The following is a 16345-nucleotide window of genomic DNA, read 5'->3' on the forward strand; positions in this document are numbered from 1 at the left end:
ACAGGTAGTGTTTGTCTCATTGTGTCCATTAGGGTTTTTAAAAAATTATGCTTTAACAACTTTATGGAGGTTTAGTGGGCCGGCAATAAACTGTATATACTCAAGGAGTAGAATGTGATGAGATTTATGTGTATACTGAGGAACCACCGTCACAGTCAAGGTAATGGCTGCATTCACATCCTACTGGTTTCCATGCCTCTGTGTCATGCCTCCCTCTCGGCCCCTCCTTATCGGAACCATTTGGTGTCTTCCCCAGTGAAGCATCTGTCAGAATCTTTTGTTCATTTTTAAAACTCCGTTTGGTTGTCTTCTTTTTTTTTTTCACCACACCACAGGGCAAAATGTGTGGGTTCTTAAATCTCCAACCAGGGATCAAATCTGTGCCCCTTGCAGTGGAAGCATGAAGTGCTAACCACTGGGAACCAGGGAAGTCCCTGGTTGTTTTCTTATGATTGAGTTTTAGGAGTTGTTTATATATTCTTATCTGTAAATATTTCCTCCCAGACTGTTACTTATCTTTGCATTCTCTTAACAGCGTCTCTGAAAGAGTAGACATTTTTTCTTTTTAGTCCAGTGTGTCAGTTTTTTCTTTCATGTATCCTGCTTTTGATATTTAAGAAATTTTTGCCTAACCCAAGGTTGCAATGATTTTTCTCCCATGTTTCTTCTATGAGTTTTATTGTTGTAGGTTTCACATTTAGGATCCATTTTACAAGGTATGAATCAAAGTTCGTACTTTTTTGCATGTGCATATCTAATTGTTCCAGCCCATTTGTTGAAAATAGTATATGTTCTCTGTTGAACTACCTTTGCACTTTGTCCAAAATCATTTTCTTTATCTGTGTTGGGTTTATTTCTGGGCTTTCCATTCTGTTCCATAGGGTCTCAAAGAGTTGGACACAACTCGGCGACTGAACAACAATGGCAACAATGCTGGTATTGCGTTGTCTTGATGACTGTTGCTTCATATTAATAATTCTTGAAATCAAGTAAAATTAATTCTTCAACTTTGCTCTTTATCAAAGTTTCTATTTTAGGTCCTCAATTTCCATAGAATCAGGATGTTGTTTGTTGTTTAGTCCCTAAGTTGTGTCCGACTCTTTGTGACCCCACGGACTGTAGCCTTCCAGGCTCCTCTGTTGATGGAATTCTCCAAGCAAGAATACTGGAGCGGGTTGCCATTTCCTTCTCCAAGACCCAGGTTGTCGATTTCTTTAAAAAAAAACAAACGAAAACTCTGCTGGGGTTCAGCTGGACTTCATTGCATCTATAGATTAATTGGAGGAGAATTGGCATCTTAATAATAATGAATGATCCAAAAACCTGATATATTCTCTGTTTATTTAGGTCTTATTACACTCAATTTTACATTATAAACTTAAAACTTTATTTGAATACAGAACACAGGATATAAAATTCCATAATATGTTAAGAGAAAAAGGAAATTAAGAGATATTTAGGCTCATGAGTAGAGAAGGAAATGGCAACCCACTCCAATATTCTTGCCTGGAGAATCCCAGGGACAGAGGAGCCTGGTGGGCTGCCGTCTATGGGGTTGCACAGAGTCGGACACGACTGAAGCGACTTAGCAGCAGCAGCAGCAGCAGCAGGCTCATGAGAGCTACAGCCCCTAACCTGCAAGGGTGCCCTTTTGTTATTCTCTGCACCAGGGGCAACACATATGAGAAGTACCAGCCTGTGAGCAGCACTTTGCAGGGAAATTTGCAGTTGGTATGATTTGTATTTAGGTAAGGTATAGTAGTAGTGTTAGTCACTCAGCCGTATCCAGCTCTTTGTGACCCCATAGACTGTAGCCCACCAGGCTCCTCTGTCCATGGGATTCTCCAGGCAAGAATACTGGAGTGGGTAGCCATGCCCTCCTGCAGAGGATCTTCCCAACCCAGGGATCAAACCCGGGTCTCCTGCATTGCAGGTGGATTCTTTACCATCTGAGCCACCAGGGAAGTCCAGATAAGGTAAGCTCTCAGAAAAACAGTGAACCTACCAGGTCTTACTGAGTCCTGATAACATGATGGGACTCAGGCAAGTGATGGGACTCAGGCAAGTGATGGGGCCCTTGGCTGAGCCAGAGCTTTTCATTAAACATAGCAGTATTTAAATCAGCTAGTTAATCGATGTGCTACAGCCCTCTATCACAATCAAGTAGCCTTAGAGGTGTCACCCCAGGTAATGTGTGTATATAGGTTGTGGGTTCCTTTGCTGTTGTAGGTTTCCATTCTGGAAGTGCTGGGCATCTAAAGTTTGGTTACTTCCCTTATGCTTTCTCACCATCTCTGTGTAGAAGATTTGGGATCAGCCTTCAGTTCAATTGCTCAGTCATGTCCGACTCTTTGCGACCCCATGGACTATAGCACACCAGGCCTCCCTGTCTATCACCAACTCCCAGAGTTTACTCAAACTCATGTCCATTGAGTCAGTGATGCCATCCAACCATCTTATCCTCTGTCGTCCCCTTCTCCTCCTGCCTTCAGTCTTTCCCAGCATCAGGGTCTTTTCCAATGAGTCAGCTCTTTGCATCAGCTGGCCAAAGTATTGGAGTTTCAGCTTCAATATCAGTCCTTCCAATGAACATTCAGGACTGATTTCCTTTAGGGTGGACTGGTTAGATCTCCTTGCAGTCCAAGGGACTCTCAAGAGTCTTCTCCAACACCACAGTTCAAAAGCATCAATTCTTCAGCGCTCAGCTTTCTTTATAGTCCAACTCTCTCGGTTTGACACAAAATGTTTCTCACCTATAGTATTTTAAAGAGCCTATTTAAATCAATAAGTTGGTTTCATTGTGTTTTTTTCCCCCAGGAAAAACGCAAAGCTGAGGAAGCCCTCAGTGACCTTAGGCGTCAATATGAAACAGAAGTGGGAGACCTACAGGTGACGATAAAGAAACTCAAGAAGGTAGGTATACGGCAGCTGACTGAGGGATAGCTTCAGTACCTCAGTGTGTCTAAATTTTTAGCAACTAAAAACATAGGGAATCATATTGAAGCTGTGGATGGATCAGATTTCAGAATCAAATTGGACTCTTTGGCAAGAATTTTTTTAAAGGCCTCAATTTCTTTTTCTAAGGGCAGCATATTTTTTGCATAGATCTAATGGATATTTCTGATTCCTTGAACAGTTGTCCATCAAGCCTCAGTTTTCTTTCCATGTCTTTACCAAGTGCCCTCAAGTCCCACATGTCTGGTGGACTGTCTTCTCTTGACAGCAGCAACAGTCTTTCCTGGTCATGTAGTCCTTCACCCAGCTTACTACAGGTTACATGTGTTCACTGAATATTTATTAAATGAAATGAATATTTCTCTTCTCTGTAGCAAGTTCCAGATCTAGAGGACCCCTGATCAGAGGACAGGGTGGGAGAGAACCTGTTGAAGTGAAAGCAAAGGTGTGATTGGTTTTGGCCTTTGTTCTATTTGTTTTCTAAAGATCAGGGTCCATTTTACTGTGTGGTGTGCTGGTAGGTGTTTAACAACAGACTCTGGAGGAATTCCCCTGTGGTCCAGTGGTTAGGACTCTGAGCTTCCACTGCAGGGGTCGTGGGTTAGATCCCTGATGGGGGTAAGATCCCACATGCCACACCTGGCACAGTCTGAAAAAAAAAAAGCAGGCTCTGGAAAGGGAGGAAAGAAGGAGGATTTCTGATATTTGCCAATTTCCATAATATAAATATTTCCACCATTACCAATTTCAAGTTGACATCACTCAATGCAGGTTGGGAAGAGATGCTTAAAATAAATAGGCTCTCACCTGCTGATACACATTGTCTCCAGCGCAGTATTGGATTCACTTCCTGCATGTGGATTGTCTCCATAACTAATAGAAATATCTTAGCTAAAATGAAAATAGGTACTTAAAAAATAATCGTCCCTGCAAGTGGCACTGTGAATGTGGGCACATCACTTTGCTTCTCTGATTGGTCATACGATAACCTTTAATGGTCCTTTCAGTGTTCATACTGAATGATATTAAGTGACAACTGTATTTTGTGGGTTATTGCAGTTTAAACCTCTGACATATTAAGAATTCTCCCCAGCATTCTTCTTGGAAAAGTATTATCAATGTCAACCTTATATGTGATTTCCAGAGGTCATTAGAGCATAATACAATGCTTGTATTACAGAATTTGAATGGACCAATCCTTTGCTTTATGCTAGAGTCATTGGAGAAGGAAATGGCAACCCACTCCAGTATTCTTGCCTGGAGAATCCCAGGGATGGGGGAGCCTGGTGGGTTGCCATCTGTGGGGTTGCACAGAGTCAGACACGACTGAAGCGACTTAGCAGCAGCGGCAGAGTCATAGATTCTCCTAGTCCCTGTCCTTACTTATTTCCATGTCATCCCAAATCATTATACTAAGATAATGTTTGCAAGAGGAGACACAGAGGGACTTCACTGGTGGTCCAGTGGTTAAGAATCTGTCTGCCATTGCAGGGGACACGTGTTCAGTCCCTGGTCAGGGAACTAAGATCCCATATGCCATGAGGCAACTAAGCTTGCAGGCTGCAGCTGCTGAGCCCAAGCACTCTGGAGCCTACCCACCACAACAGAGATCCCACATGCACAGCTAAGACCTGACGCGCCAAAAATAAATAAATAAATATTTTAATAAAAAAGAGGAGACACAAGAATGTCTTGCCCTCATACAACATATGATGAAGACCAAAAAGGCACTGAACAGTAAGAATCAGGAGTGATGAGACCTGAGTCTTTATCGAGGCTGTGCCAATTCCTTCCTGTAACACCTAGGACAATTGGCTTCATGATTCTGATGGTTAGCGTCTCATCTGTAAAATGGGATTAATAGTAAACTGTCCTGTCTAACCATAATAACTAACATTTTATTGACTGTGTAGCTTATTAACCTCTTCTTCATTATTTAAGAAAATCGAATTCTCAAACTTTCTCTGAGGAAAGTATAAGTTTCCCAGTTTTACAGCTGAGGATTCTGAGTTCCAGGTTTAATAGCTTGTTCAAAGCCTAACCGCAACTGCCAGTGGAGAAGTAGCCCAGACACCTGCGTCCACCACCAGTGAGCAGGGCACTGGTCAGGGAGATGCGGGCTGCATCATCAGTGCTTAGAGTAGGAACTGGGCCTGAATGCTGTGAGGGCAATCTGAGGAAGCTAACGTGAGACAGCAACCCGAACTGTGGGATCGCCAGAGAGAGAAAAAAAGAGAACTTTCCTGCAAAAGCTCTAACGTTCGGCCTGGCCCACTCACAAGACAACAGATTGAACAAATACCAAAGGAGAGCTAGCCGGCCTGCACACAGGTCCCTTCCCCCCACCCTCCCGGAGGTAGAGAGGCAGGCATGTGACAGCCAGAGCTGGAAGGCAAGGGGCTGCTGCAATCTCAGCCCCAGAGACCGCATCTTCCACCAAACTGAGCAGGCTTCCAGTTTCTAACCATGTCTTCCTGGGATCCTCGATGGTTGACATCCACCAGGAGGGTCGCAGCCTGAGATCAGCTCCCCAGAGGAGACACATAGCACACCTGAGACGCTGCTCTCGCAGAGCCCCCCGAGTGGCTGGGGCCAGGGAGGTGATTAAGATGCACGGTGCCCTGGGACAGTGCGCTCATCAAGCACCTGGTCGCCTGAACTGCTCAGACCTGGGAAGGGCGCAGAACATGCACCAGTCCGTGTCTATGCCCTTGCAGAGTACACGAGAACCTGACTGGCTTAGACCTGGGAAGTGCACGAAACGTAGGGCCCCCTTCAGACAGTGCCCTTGCAGAGCACCCTGGAGCCTGAGCAGTGCAGACCCGGGAAGCACATGCCGCCTTGAGCTATGGCAGACCCAGTGTGATCCATACACTGCAAGCACTTCCCACACACGCCAGCTATATTTGTTTGCAGTGTCCTTCCCTCCCCACAACACAACTGAACAAGTGAGCCTAAATAAGTGACCCCCTTTCCCCCCTTGTGTCAGGGCAGAAATTAGACACTGAAGAGACTTGCAAAGAGAGGAAGCCAAAATAAACAAACAAGAGGGAACTGCTCTGGAAGTGACAGGTGCAACAGATTAAAACCCTGTAGTTAACATTGACTGTGCATTGGAGGGGGCCTATAGACCTTGAGAACAAGTACAAGCTGGAACAAGGAACTATCTTAAATTGAACTGACCCCACACTGCCCATAACAGCTCCAGAGAAATTTCTAGATATATTTTTACTGTTATCACTTTTTAATTTTTTTTAATTTAAGTTCTTTTATTATTCCTTTAATTTTCATCTTTATAACCTATTATTATTACCTTGCAAAAAAAAAGACCGTATTTTCAAAGCAAATTTCATATATTTTTTTTAATTTTTGGATTGATTTTCTTTTGTATTTTTTTATATTGTATTTTTGAGAGTCCTACCTCTATTCTAGATTTTTAATCTTTGCGTTTTGGTTATGTATTATCAATTTTATATCTTTAAGAATCTAATCTTCAGTATCCATTTTCACTTAGGGGTGTGATTACTGGCTTGATTGCTCTCTCCCCTTTTGACATTGCCTTTTCTCCCCCAGGTCACCTCTATCTCCTTCCTCCCTCTTCTATTCTATACTTAACTCTATGAATCTCTCTGGGTGTTCTGGGCTGTGGAGAACATTTAGGGAACTGATTACTGACTAGATTGCTCTCTCCCCTTTTGATGCCCACCTTCTCCTCCTGGTCACCTCTATTTCCCTCCTCCCTCTTCTTTTCTCCATGTAATTCTGTGAGTCTCCCTAGATGTTCCTCACTGTGGAGAATTGTTTCACTATTAACCTAGGTGTTTTATCATCTGTGCTGTATGGATGGAGAAGTCTTGAGGTTACTGTAAGAGAAGGACTGAAAGCCAGAGGCAGGAGGCTTAACTCCAAAATTGACAACATCAGAGAACTCCTGATTCCAGAGAACATTAATAGACAAACAGCTCACCCAAAAGTCTCCATACCTGCACTGAAAACCAAGCTCCACCCAAGAGCCAACAAGTTCCGGTGCAAGATATACCATTCTGATTCTCCAGCAAAGCAGGAACATAGCCCTGAGCATTAAAAGACAGGCTGCCCAAAGCCATGCCAAACCCATAGACACCTCAAAACTCACTACTGGACACTTCATTGCACTCCAGAGAGAAGAGACCCAGCTTCACCCACCAGAACATAGACGCAAGCTCCCCCAACCAGGAAACTTTGACAAGCCACTAGTCCAACCCCACCCACAGGGAGCAGGCTCCACAATAAAGAAGAACCACGAACTTCCAGCCTATGGAAAGGGCACCTGAAACACAGAAATCTAAACAAAATGAAAAGGCAGAGAAATATTCAGCAGGTAAAGGAACATGATAAATACCCACTAAACCAAACAAAAGAGGAGGAGACAGGGAGTCTACCTGAAAAAGAATTCAGAATAAAGATGATCCAAAATCTTGAAAACAAAGTGGAGTTACAGATTATAGACTAGAGACAAGGATTGAAAAGATGCAAGAAATGTTTAACAAGGACCTAGTAGAAATAAAGAAGAGTCAATCAAAAATGAATAATACAATAACTGAGATCAAAAGCACTCTGGAGGGAACCAATAGTAGAATAACTGAGGCAGAAGCTAGGATAAGTGAGGTGGAAGATAGAATGGTGGAAATAAATGAAGCAGAGAGGAAAAAAGAAAAAAATTAAATGAGAACAACCTCAGAGACCTCTGGGGCAATGTTAAATGCCCCAACATTTGAATCACAGGTGTCCCAGAAGAAGAACACAGAAAGGGCATGAGAAAATACTTGAGGAGATAACAGTTGAAAACTTCCCTAAAATGAGGAAAGAAATAGACACCCAAGTCCAAGAAACCCAGAGAGTCCCAAACAGGATAAACCCAAGGCAAAACACCCCAAGACACATATTAGTCAAACTAACGAAGATCAAACACAAAGAGGAAATATTAACAGCAGCAAGGGAAAAGTAACAAATAACACACAAGGGGATCCCCATAAGGATAACAGCTGATCTTTCAATAGGAACTCTACAGGCCAGAAGGGAATGGCAGGACATACTTAAAGTGATGAAAGAGAAAAACCTACTATACTATAGTAATTACTACTATATAGTATAGCAGTACTATACTATATGTAGTACTATATATAGTACCATAGTATATACAGTAGATTACTATACCCAGCAAGGATCTCATTAGATATGAAGGAGAATCAAAATCTTTACAGACAAGCAAAAGCTGAGAGAATTCAGCACCACCAAACCAGCTCTTCAACAAATGCTAAAGGATCTTCTCTAGATAGGAAACACAGAAAAGGTTTATAAAATCAAACTCAAAACAACAAAGTAAATGGCAGCAGGATCATACATGTCAGTAATTACCTTGAATGTAAATGGGTTGAATGCCCCAACCAAAAGACAAAGACTGGCTGAATGGATACAAAAACAAGACCCCTATATATGCCGTCTGCAAGAGACTCACCTCAAACCAAGGGACACATACAGACTGAAAGGGAAGGGCTGGAAAAAGATATTTCATAGAAATGGAGACCAAAAGAAAGCAGGAGTAGCAATACTCATATCAGATAAAATAGACTTTGAAATAAAGACAATGAAAAGAAACAAGGACACTACATAATGATCAACGGATCAATACAAGAAGAAGATATAATAATTATATATGCACCCAACATAGGAGCACCTCAATATGTAAGGCAAATGCTAACAAGTATGAAAGGGGAAATTAACAGTAACACAATAATAGTGGGAGACTTTAATGCCCCACTCACACCTATGGATGGACAACCAAACATAAAATTAACAAGGAAACACAAGCTTTAAATGATACCGTGGGCCAGTTAGGCATAATTGATATCTATAGGACATTTCCCCCCAAAACAGTGAATTTCACCTTTTTCCCAAGTGCACATGGAACATTCTTCCAGATAGATTACATCCTGGGCCATAAGTTTAGCCTTGGTAAATTCAAAAAAAATGGAAATCATTTCAAGGCATCTTTTCTGATCACAATGTGGTAAGATTAGATGTCAGTGACAGGAAAAAAACTGTTAAAAATACAAACATAATGGAGGCTAAACAACACGCTCCTGAATAGCCAACAAATCATGAAAGAAATAAAAAAGGAAATCAAAATATGCATAGGAACAAATGAAGATGAAAACAAGACAACCCAAAACCTATGGGATTCAGTAAAAGCAGTGCTAAGAGGAAGATTCATAGCAATACAAGCTTACCTTAAGAAGCAAGAGAAAAGTCAAATAAATAACCTAACTTTATACCTAAAGCAGCTAGAAAAGGAAGAAATGAAGAACCACAAAGTTAGTAGAAGGAAAGAAATCATAAAAATCATAGCAGAAATAAATGGAAAAGAAAGGAGACTATAGCAAAAATCAACAAAACTAAAACCTGATTCTTTGATAAGATAAATAAAATAGACAAACCATTGGCCAGACTCATCAAGAAAAAAAAGGGAGAAGAATCAAATCAATAAAATTAGAAATGAAACTGGAGAAATCAAAACAGAAAACACAGAAATGCAAGGATCGTAAGAGACTACTATCAGCAACTATATGCCAATAAAATGGACAACTTGGAAGAAATACTTAGAAAAATATACTTAGAAAAAGTATACTTAGAAAAGTATAACCTTCAATAACTGAACCAAGAAGAAATAGAAAATCTTAACAGACCCATCACATTCGCAGAAATTAAAACTGTAATTAAAAATCTTCCAACAAACAAAAGCCCAGGACCAGATGGCTTCATATCTGAATTCTACCAAAAATTTAGGGAAGAGCTAACACCTGCCCTACTCAAACTCTTCCAGAAAATTGCAGAGGAAGGTAAACTCCCAAACTCATTCTATGAGGCCACCATCACCCTAATACCAAAACCAGACAAAGATGCCACAAAAAATGAAAACTACAGGGCAATATCAATGATGAACATAGATGCAGAAATCCTCAACAAAGTTCTAGCAAACAGAATCCAACACCATATTAAACAGATCATACATCATGACCAAATGGGCTTTATCCCAGGGATGCAAGGATTCTTCAATATCTGCAAATCAATAAATGTGATACATCACATTAACAAATTGAAAGCTAAAAGCTATATGATTATCTCAATAGATGCAGAAAAGTCTTTGACAAAATTCAACACCCATTTATGATTTAAAAAAAACTCCAGAAAGCAGGTATAGAAGGAACATACCTCAACATAATAAAAGCCATATATGATAAACCCACAGCATACATTATCCTCAGTGGTGAAAAATTGAAAGCATTTCAAGACAAGCATGCCCAATCTCACGACTATTATTCAACATAGTTTTGAAAGTTTTAGCCACAGCAATTAGAGGGAAAAAAAGAAATAAAAGGAATCCAAATTGGAAAAGAAGAAATAAAACTCTCACTGTTTGCAGATGACATGATCCTCTACGTAGAAAACCCTAAAGACACAACCAGAAAATTACTAGAGCTAATCAATGAATATAGTAAAGTCTCAGGATATAAAATTTAATACACAGAAATCCCTTGCATTCCTATACACTAACAATGAGAAAACAGAGAAGAAAACAATCTCATTCACCATTGCAATGAAAAGAATAAAATACTTAGAAATAAATTTACCTAAAGAAACAAAAAGCTTATATATATAAAACTATATATATATTTATATATATATAGTTATATATAAATATATATATAATATATATAAAACTATATATATATAAAAATATATATATATTTCTGATGAAAGAAATCAAAGAGGACACAAATAGATGGAGAAACATAACATGTTCTTGAATGAGAGGAAACAATGTAGAGAAAATGAGTATACTACCCAAAGCAATCTGTAGATTCAGTGCAATCCCTATCAAGCTACCAATGGTATTTTTCACAGAACTAGAACAAATAATTTTACAATTTGTATTTAAACACAAAAAAACTCAAATAGCCAAAGCAATCTTGAGAAAGAAGAATGGCACTGGCGGAATCAACCTGCCTGACTTCAGGCTCTACTACAAAGCTATAGTCATCAAGACAGTGTGGTACTGGCACAAAGACAGAAATATAGATCAATGGAACAAAATAGAAAGCCCAGAGATAAATCCATGCACCTATGGACACCTTTTTTTTTTTACAAAAGAGGCAAAAATTTACAATGGAGAAAAGACAATTTCTTTAACAAGTGGTGTTGGGAAAATTGGTCATCCACTTATAAAAGAATGAAACTAGAACACTTTCTAACACCATACACAAAAATAAACTCAAAATGGATTAAAGATCTAAATGTAAGACCAGAAACTATAAAACTCCTAGAAGAAAACAAGCAGAACACTCTCTGACATAAATCACAGCAAGATCCTCTATGGCCCACCTCCCAGAATAATGGAAATAAAAGCAAAAATAAACAAATGGGACCCAATTAAACTTAAACACTTATGCACAATGAAGGAAACTATAAGCAAGGTGAAAAGACAGCCTTTAGAATGGGAGAAAATAATAGCAAATGAAGCAAATGATAGAGAATTAATCTCAAAAATATACAAGCAACTCGTGCAGCTCAATAAAAGAAAAACAAATGACCCAATCAAAAAGTGGGCCAAAGAACTAAACAGACATTTCTCCAAAGAAGACATACAGATGGCTAACAAACACATGAAAAGATGCTCAACGTCACTCATTATCAGAGAAATGCAAATCAAAACCAAAGTGAAGTACCATCTCACGCCAATCAGAATGGCTGCTATCAAAAAGTCTACAAGCAATAAATGCTGGAGAGGGTGTGGAGAAAAGGGAACCGTCTTACACTGTTGGTGGGAATGCAAACTAGTACAGCCACTCTGGAGAACAGTGTGGAGATTCCTTAAAACCTGGAAGTAGAACTTCCATACAACCCAGCAATCCCACTGCTGGGCATATACACCAAGGAAACCAGAGTTGAAAGAGACATATGCACCCCAGTGTTCATTTCAGCACTGTTTACAATAGCTAGGACATGGAAGCAACCTAGATGTCCATCAGCAGATGAATGGATAAGACAGTTGTGGTACATATACACAATGAAATATTACTCAGCTATAAAAGAATGCATTTGAGTCATTTCTAATGAGGTGGATGAAACTGGAGCCTACTATACAGAGTGAAGTAAGTCAGAAAGAAAAACACCAATACAGTATATTAACGCATATATATGGAATTTAGAACGATGGTAACGACAACCCTATACGCAAGATAGCAAGAGAGACACAGATATAAAGAACAATGTTTTGGACTCTGTGGGAGAAGGCGAGGGTAAGATGATTTGAGAGAATAGCATTGAAACACGTATTACCATATGTGAAATAGATGACCAGTCCAAGTTCCATGCGTGAAACAAGGCACTCAAAGCCAGTGCACTGGGACAACCCAGAGGGATGGGATAGGGAGGGAGGTGGGAGGGGGATTTGGAACAGGGGGACACATGTACACCCATGGCTGATTCATGTCATTTTATGGCAAAAACTACCACAATATTGTAAAGTAATTAGTCTCCAATTAAAATAAATAAATAATTTTTTTAAAGTAGGACCTGGCAAAAAATAAATAAATAAACCCCCGTTTCAAACATTTTAATTAATTTAAAGCAAATTTTCAAATTCTTATGGATTACACCTAATTTAATGATTTATGTGGTTGTATAATGTTCAAAATTGAAGACGTTTAGAATTCCCATATCTGAACGTGAATATATTCCTAAACTGAGTGGAACCAACTGAAAGTGAGTTTGTAAATGCTCAACTTTTACTTGCTCTTTCAGCTAGAAGAACAATCAAAACACATAAGTCAGAAACAAGATGTGGCTGCATTAAAGAAACAAATTTATGACTTATCAATGGTAAGAATTACCTTTTCATTTTCAGTAATGTATTTCCTGTTAGACTACTGTTTTTTAAATAATATCGTGCTATGATTTCAGTGTTTCAGGAATAAAAACTTAAAGAGAAATTAATACTACAGTTAGAGAGTCTTTGAAATACCTCTGACTAAAGGTGTTACATTTTTGGCAGACTTTCCCTAGGACTATTACATAATACCTATTGTAAATGCTTTTTTTTTTTTACTCAGAGCAATGATTATGTGGCCTTTAAACATTTATTAGTTAACCCCTGCATTCATATGACATCAACTCAGATCTGTTTCCCTAGCTTTGTAAGATGAGGTCTTATTGCCCTATCCTTCGTCTTGCTGTCCCTTTCCATCTTCTGCTGACAATATCTCTAGTATTTCTGTTGCCAGAACTGATAACATCTATATCTGTTTCATCATTGTCATTTTCTTTAGTCTCAAGGTTGACTCAAACACTGAAAGCCAATAATGAACATTTCCTTTATTATGAATCTAAATATTCTCCCCTGCAGAGCCAGGAAGTGAGCATGAATGAGCTAGAATTGCATTTATTTCTCTCCAGTTATTATCCCTGTGCCACTCAAAAAGAGAAGGTTCCCCAGCTTTGGGGTTAGGATCCATGTATTCACTACCAGTTCCAGGTTTTGCTACCTCTTGGTTGGTTTTGTGCTTGAATCATGACTTTAAAGAGTTACTTACTTCTCTTGGATTCTCTTGGTGGGGTTTTTGGTTACTTATAAAAAGAAATTCTGCCATCTTCATATCCCTGACACTCTGCAACTTCTATCTATTCTTTCCAGTACATGGAATTTGTTTTTTCTTCTCCTGAAAGTATTGGAGAAGTTTTGGAGTCCAGGAGATTTCAGTTCTTATTGGATTGATTGCTTTTTAAGCTTGCTACCCAGATGTCACCTTGGAATTTCTGACCATTTCAGGTAGCCAATATATGATTCCTGTGCAGCTAGGCAAATAGATCTGGTTACCTCAGGGCCTCTCTTCTGAAAGTCTCCTTGGAGCTCTGTATGTGAAGCTGGCTGTCAGACATGGAACCCCAGTTACCATATGCATGAGGCATGGATATGTACAAAAAGAAGCCTTAGCTTTCCTTTGGGGAATCATTCAGTTATTTTTAAATAACTTGTTGCCTTTGGAATCAGTTCTGGCTTTCTGCTTTTCTTTCCTAGAGTAAGAGCAGGTATGGGCTTGAGAGGCAGCATGACTTAATATATAATTTTGATCTCTGTTTTCAGCCCTCTTCTCACTCTCTGGGCTTCTGCCTGACCAGTTGCCTCTGCTCTGCACTACAGCAAAACCTTCAACACCTATCATCTGGACCTCCTTTTCCCCTTCTTGCTTCCCTTTGTCAGCACATTGCCATCCAGTTTCCTTTTTCCAGCAATGTTTTTAGATCACTTGACTGTTGACTGGCCCCTCTTCCATTCTTTTAACTTTTATTAGTTTATTTCCTTTGGTATTTCATGTTAATAGTGTCTCAAAAGGGAAAGAAGACTAATTCATGTGCCCAGTCTACCATATTTAACCAGAAACTTCCAGTTATTTTTTTTTGTTCTTTCTCTTTTGTTTTTAAGAAAAATATAGAAATTTCCTAACCACACAGGTGCATTTTTAAGTGTAAAACTTAACAATGTTAGGTGATAGGATTTATTATGAAAAGTAGCCCGTCTACCTGGTAGTAGATACTGTCAATTCCACAGACTATCGGTAATTCCACAACTCTCATTAAGTAAAACAGATGTTTAAATGTTTGGTCTCCGTTGTTTTACCAATAACATGTTAAAGTGTCATCATGATAAACTCTTACTGTTGAAGTTTTGCACCAAATGCCCAAGTATTTAAAAAAGAAGAAGAACAACAACAACAACATCAACTTTGAGGATTTAATTTTGACATTTTAATATTTTATTAAAATTTAAAATTACCTTGAATTGGTCATTAGTTCTTTGAACACCAAGGTTTGAAGACTGTGGAGGGGTGAGAGTGACATGTGGGAAAGTTACACTGTACTTGACTTCACATCTCCCTGTGGAAGAAACTCTGCGTCTAATGACCTGCACTGTTCCTTTCCTCTAGGAAAATCAGAAAGTTAAGAAAGATCTTTTAGAAGCACAGACAAACATAGCCTTTCTTCAGAGTGAACTAGATTCTTTGAAAAGTGATTATGCTGATCAGAGTCTGAATTCTGAAAGGTATGAAACTTCACATTTTACTTTGTAGTTTGAATGGAATGTTTATTTGGGTAATATCCATGTGAATGAAGCTTAGCTATGTAGTAATAAGGGGTTATTTATTAACTTTGCTAATATTTTCTTTGCTTTCTAAAGATTTTATGTTTAATGTCAGATCTAGTGATTTTTGTGTTTTTAATTTTTAAAAACAAACTGATTAGCTAGTTTAATTATTTACTGCTCAGAACAGCACAGGGCTTAGAAATGTTTGAATTAAATGGGAGCAGAAGAATATACCTAAAGTATCAAGAGGCAGTGCTAACTGAGGTGCTTTGAAGGTAGAAATTCCAGCCCTGCAACATAAAAATAATGGAAGACTAAACATCTTAGGCAAGTCATTTTATTTTAGTATGCTTTAGTTTTGCAATATGGTGTTAATACAGGATCTAACACACACATGTACACACAAAGGCATGTAATTATACATAAGGAAGATACACATAGATATTTATATAGGAGTATTGTAAATATGAAAATGCATCTATATGCATGAGTATATGCATGTATCCTTGTGTTTTGTTTGTTGTTTCGCCAACCTTATTCAGAATTAAGATCATGTAATGGAAAGCTTCCTCAGGTGAGCTCAGTGGTAAAAAATCCACCTGCCAATGCAGGAGATCTGAGTTCGGTCCCTGGGTCAGGAAGAGCCCCTGGAGTAGGAAATGGCAACCCACTTCAGTATTCTTGCCTGGGAAATTCCGTGGATAGAGGAGCGTGGTGAGCTACAGCCTATGAAGTTGCAAAGAATCGGACATGACTGAGCATGCACACGCACAGTGAAAAGCAGTCATACATTTATTAAGTGCTTACTATATACAGGTCCCTGAGCTAGATAAGGAGTTATAAGTGTGGAGTACATTTTAAAAAAAGAAAAGATGTGACCTCTGCTCTTTGAGAACTTCAAATTTAGTTGGGAAACTTAAAAGCTAAAAGGTTACTGAGTTAAACAGCATAAGAACTCAACAATGTCAGAAACAATACCACCAGTAGTGTCACATGTTGGGTTTATTGCCATGAGATGGTAGACAAAGTGTTCTTTTAGTTCAGAAAGGTGGAGACTTTATTAAAGAAGAGACACTTGAGTTAGCTTGTCAACAAATAACACAGGTCCCACCGATAACTGCCTGACACTGTCTTTAGTACTTCATTAGCATTAACTCAGTCACAGTTTCCTATGCAATAGGAACTTTGCTTATCCCCATTTTACAGATG

The 16345-nt window shown here is 39.1% G+C and overlaps 1 protein-coding gene across 4 annotated transcripts in view; it reads left to right on the plus strand.

Moving 5' to 3' along the window:
* Positions 1–16345, plus strand: part of RASEF (RAS and EF-hand domain containing) — a 104783-nt gene that overhangs the window by 41269 nt on the left and 47169 nt on the right. For all 4 annotated transcript variants that reach the window (XR_009696391.1, XR_009696392.1, XR_009696390.1 and 1 more), the window contains exons 4-6: positions 2818–2913; positions 12799–12876; positions 14979–15094. Coding sequence is in view for 1 of the 4 variants with exons in the window: in XM_061163771.1 (XP_061019754.1) it covers positions 2818–2913; positions 12799–12876; positions 14979–15094 (290 nt within the window). In the remaining 3 variants the exon portion in view is untranslated. The remainder of the gene's footprint in view (positions 1–2817; positions 2914–12798; positions 12877–14978; positions 15095–16345) is intronic.

Source organism: Dama dama, chromosome 16 (assembly GCF_033118175.1).
Source record: "Dama dama isolate Ldn47 chromosome 16, ASM3311817v1, whole genome shotgun sequence".
Lineage (NCBI taxonomy): Eukaryota > Metazoa > Chordata > Mammalia > Artiodactyla > Cervidae > Dama > Dama dama.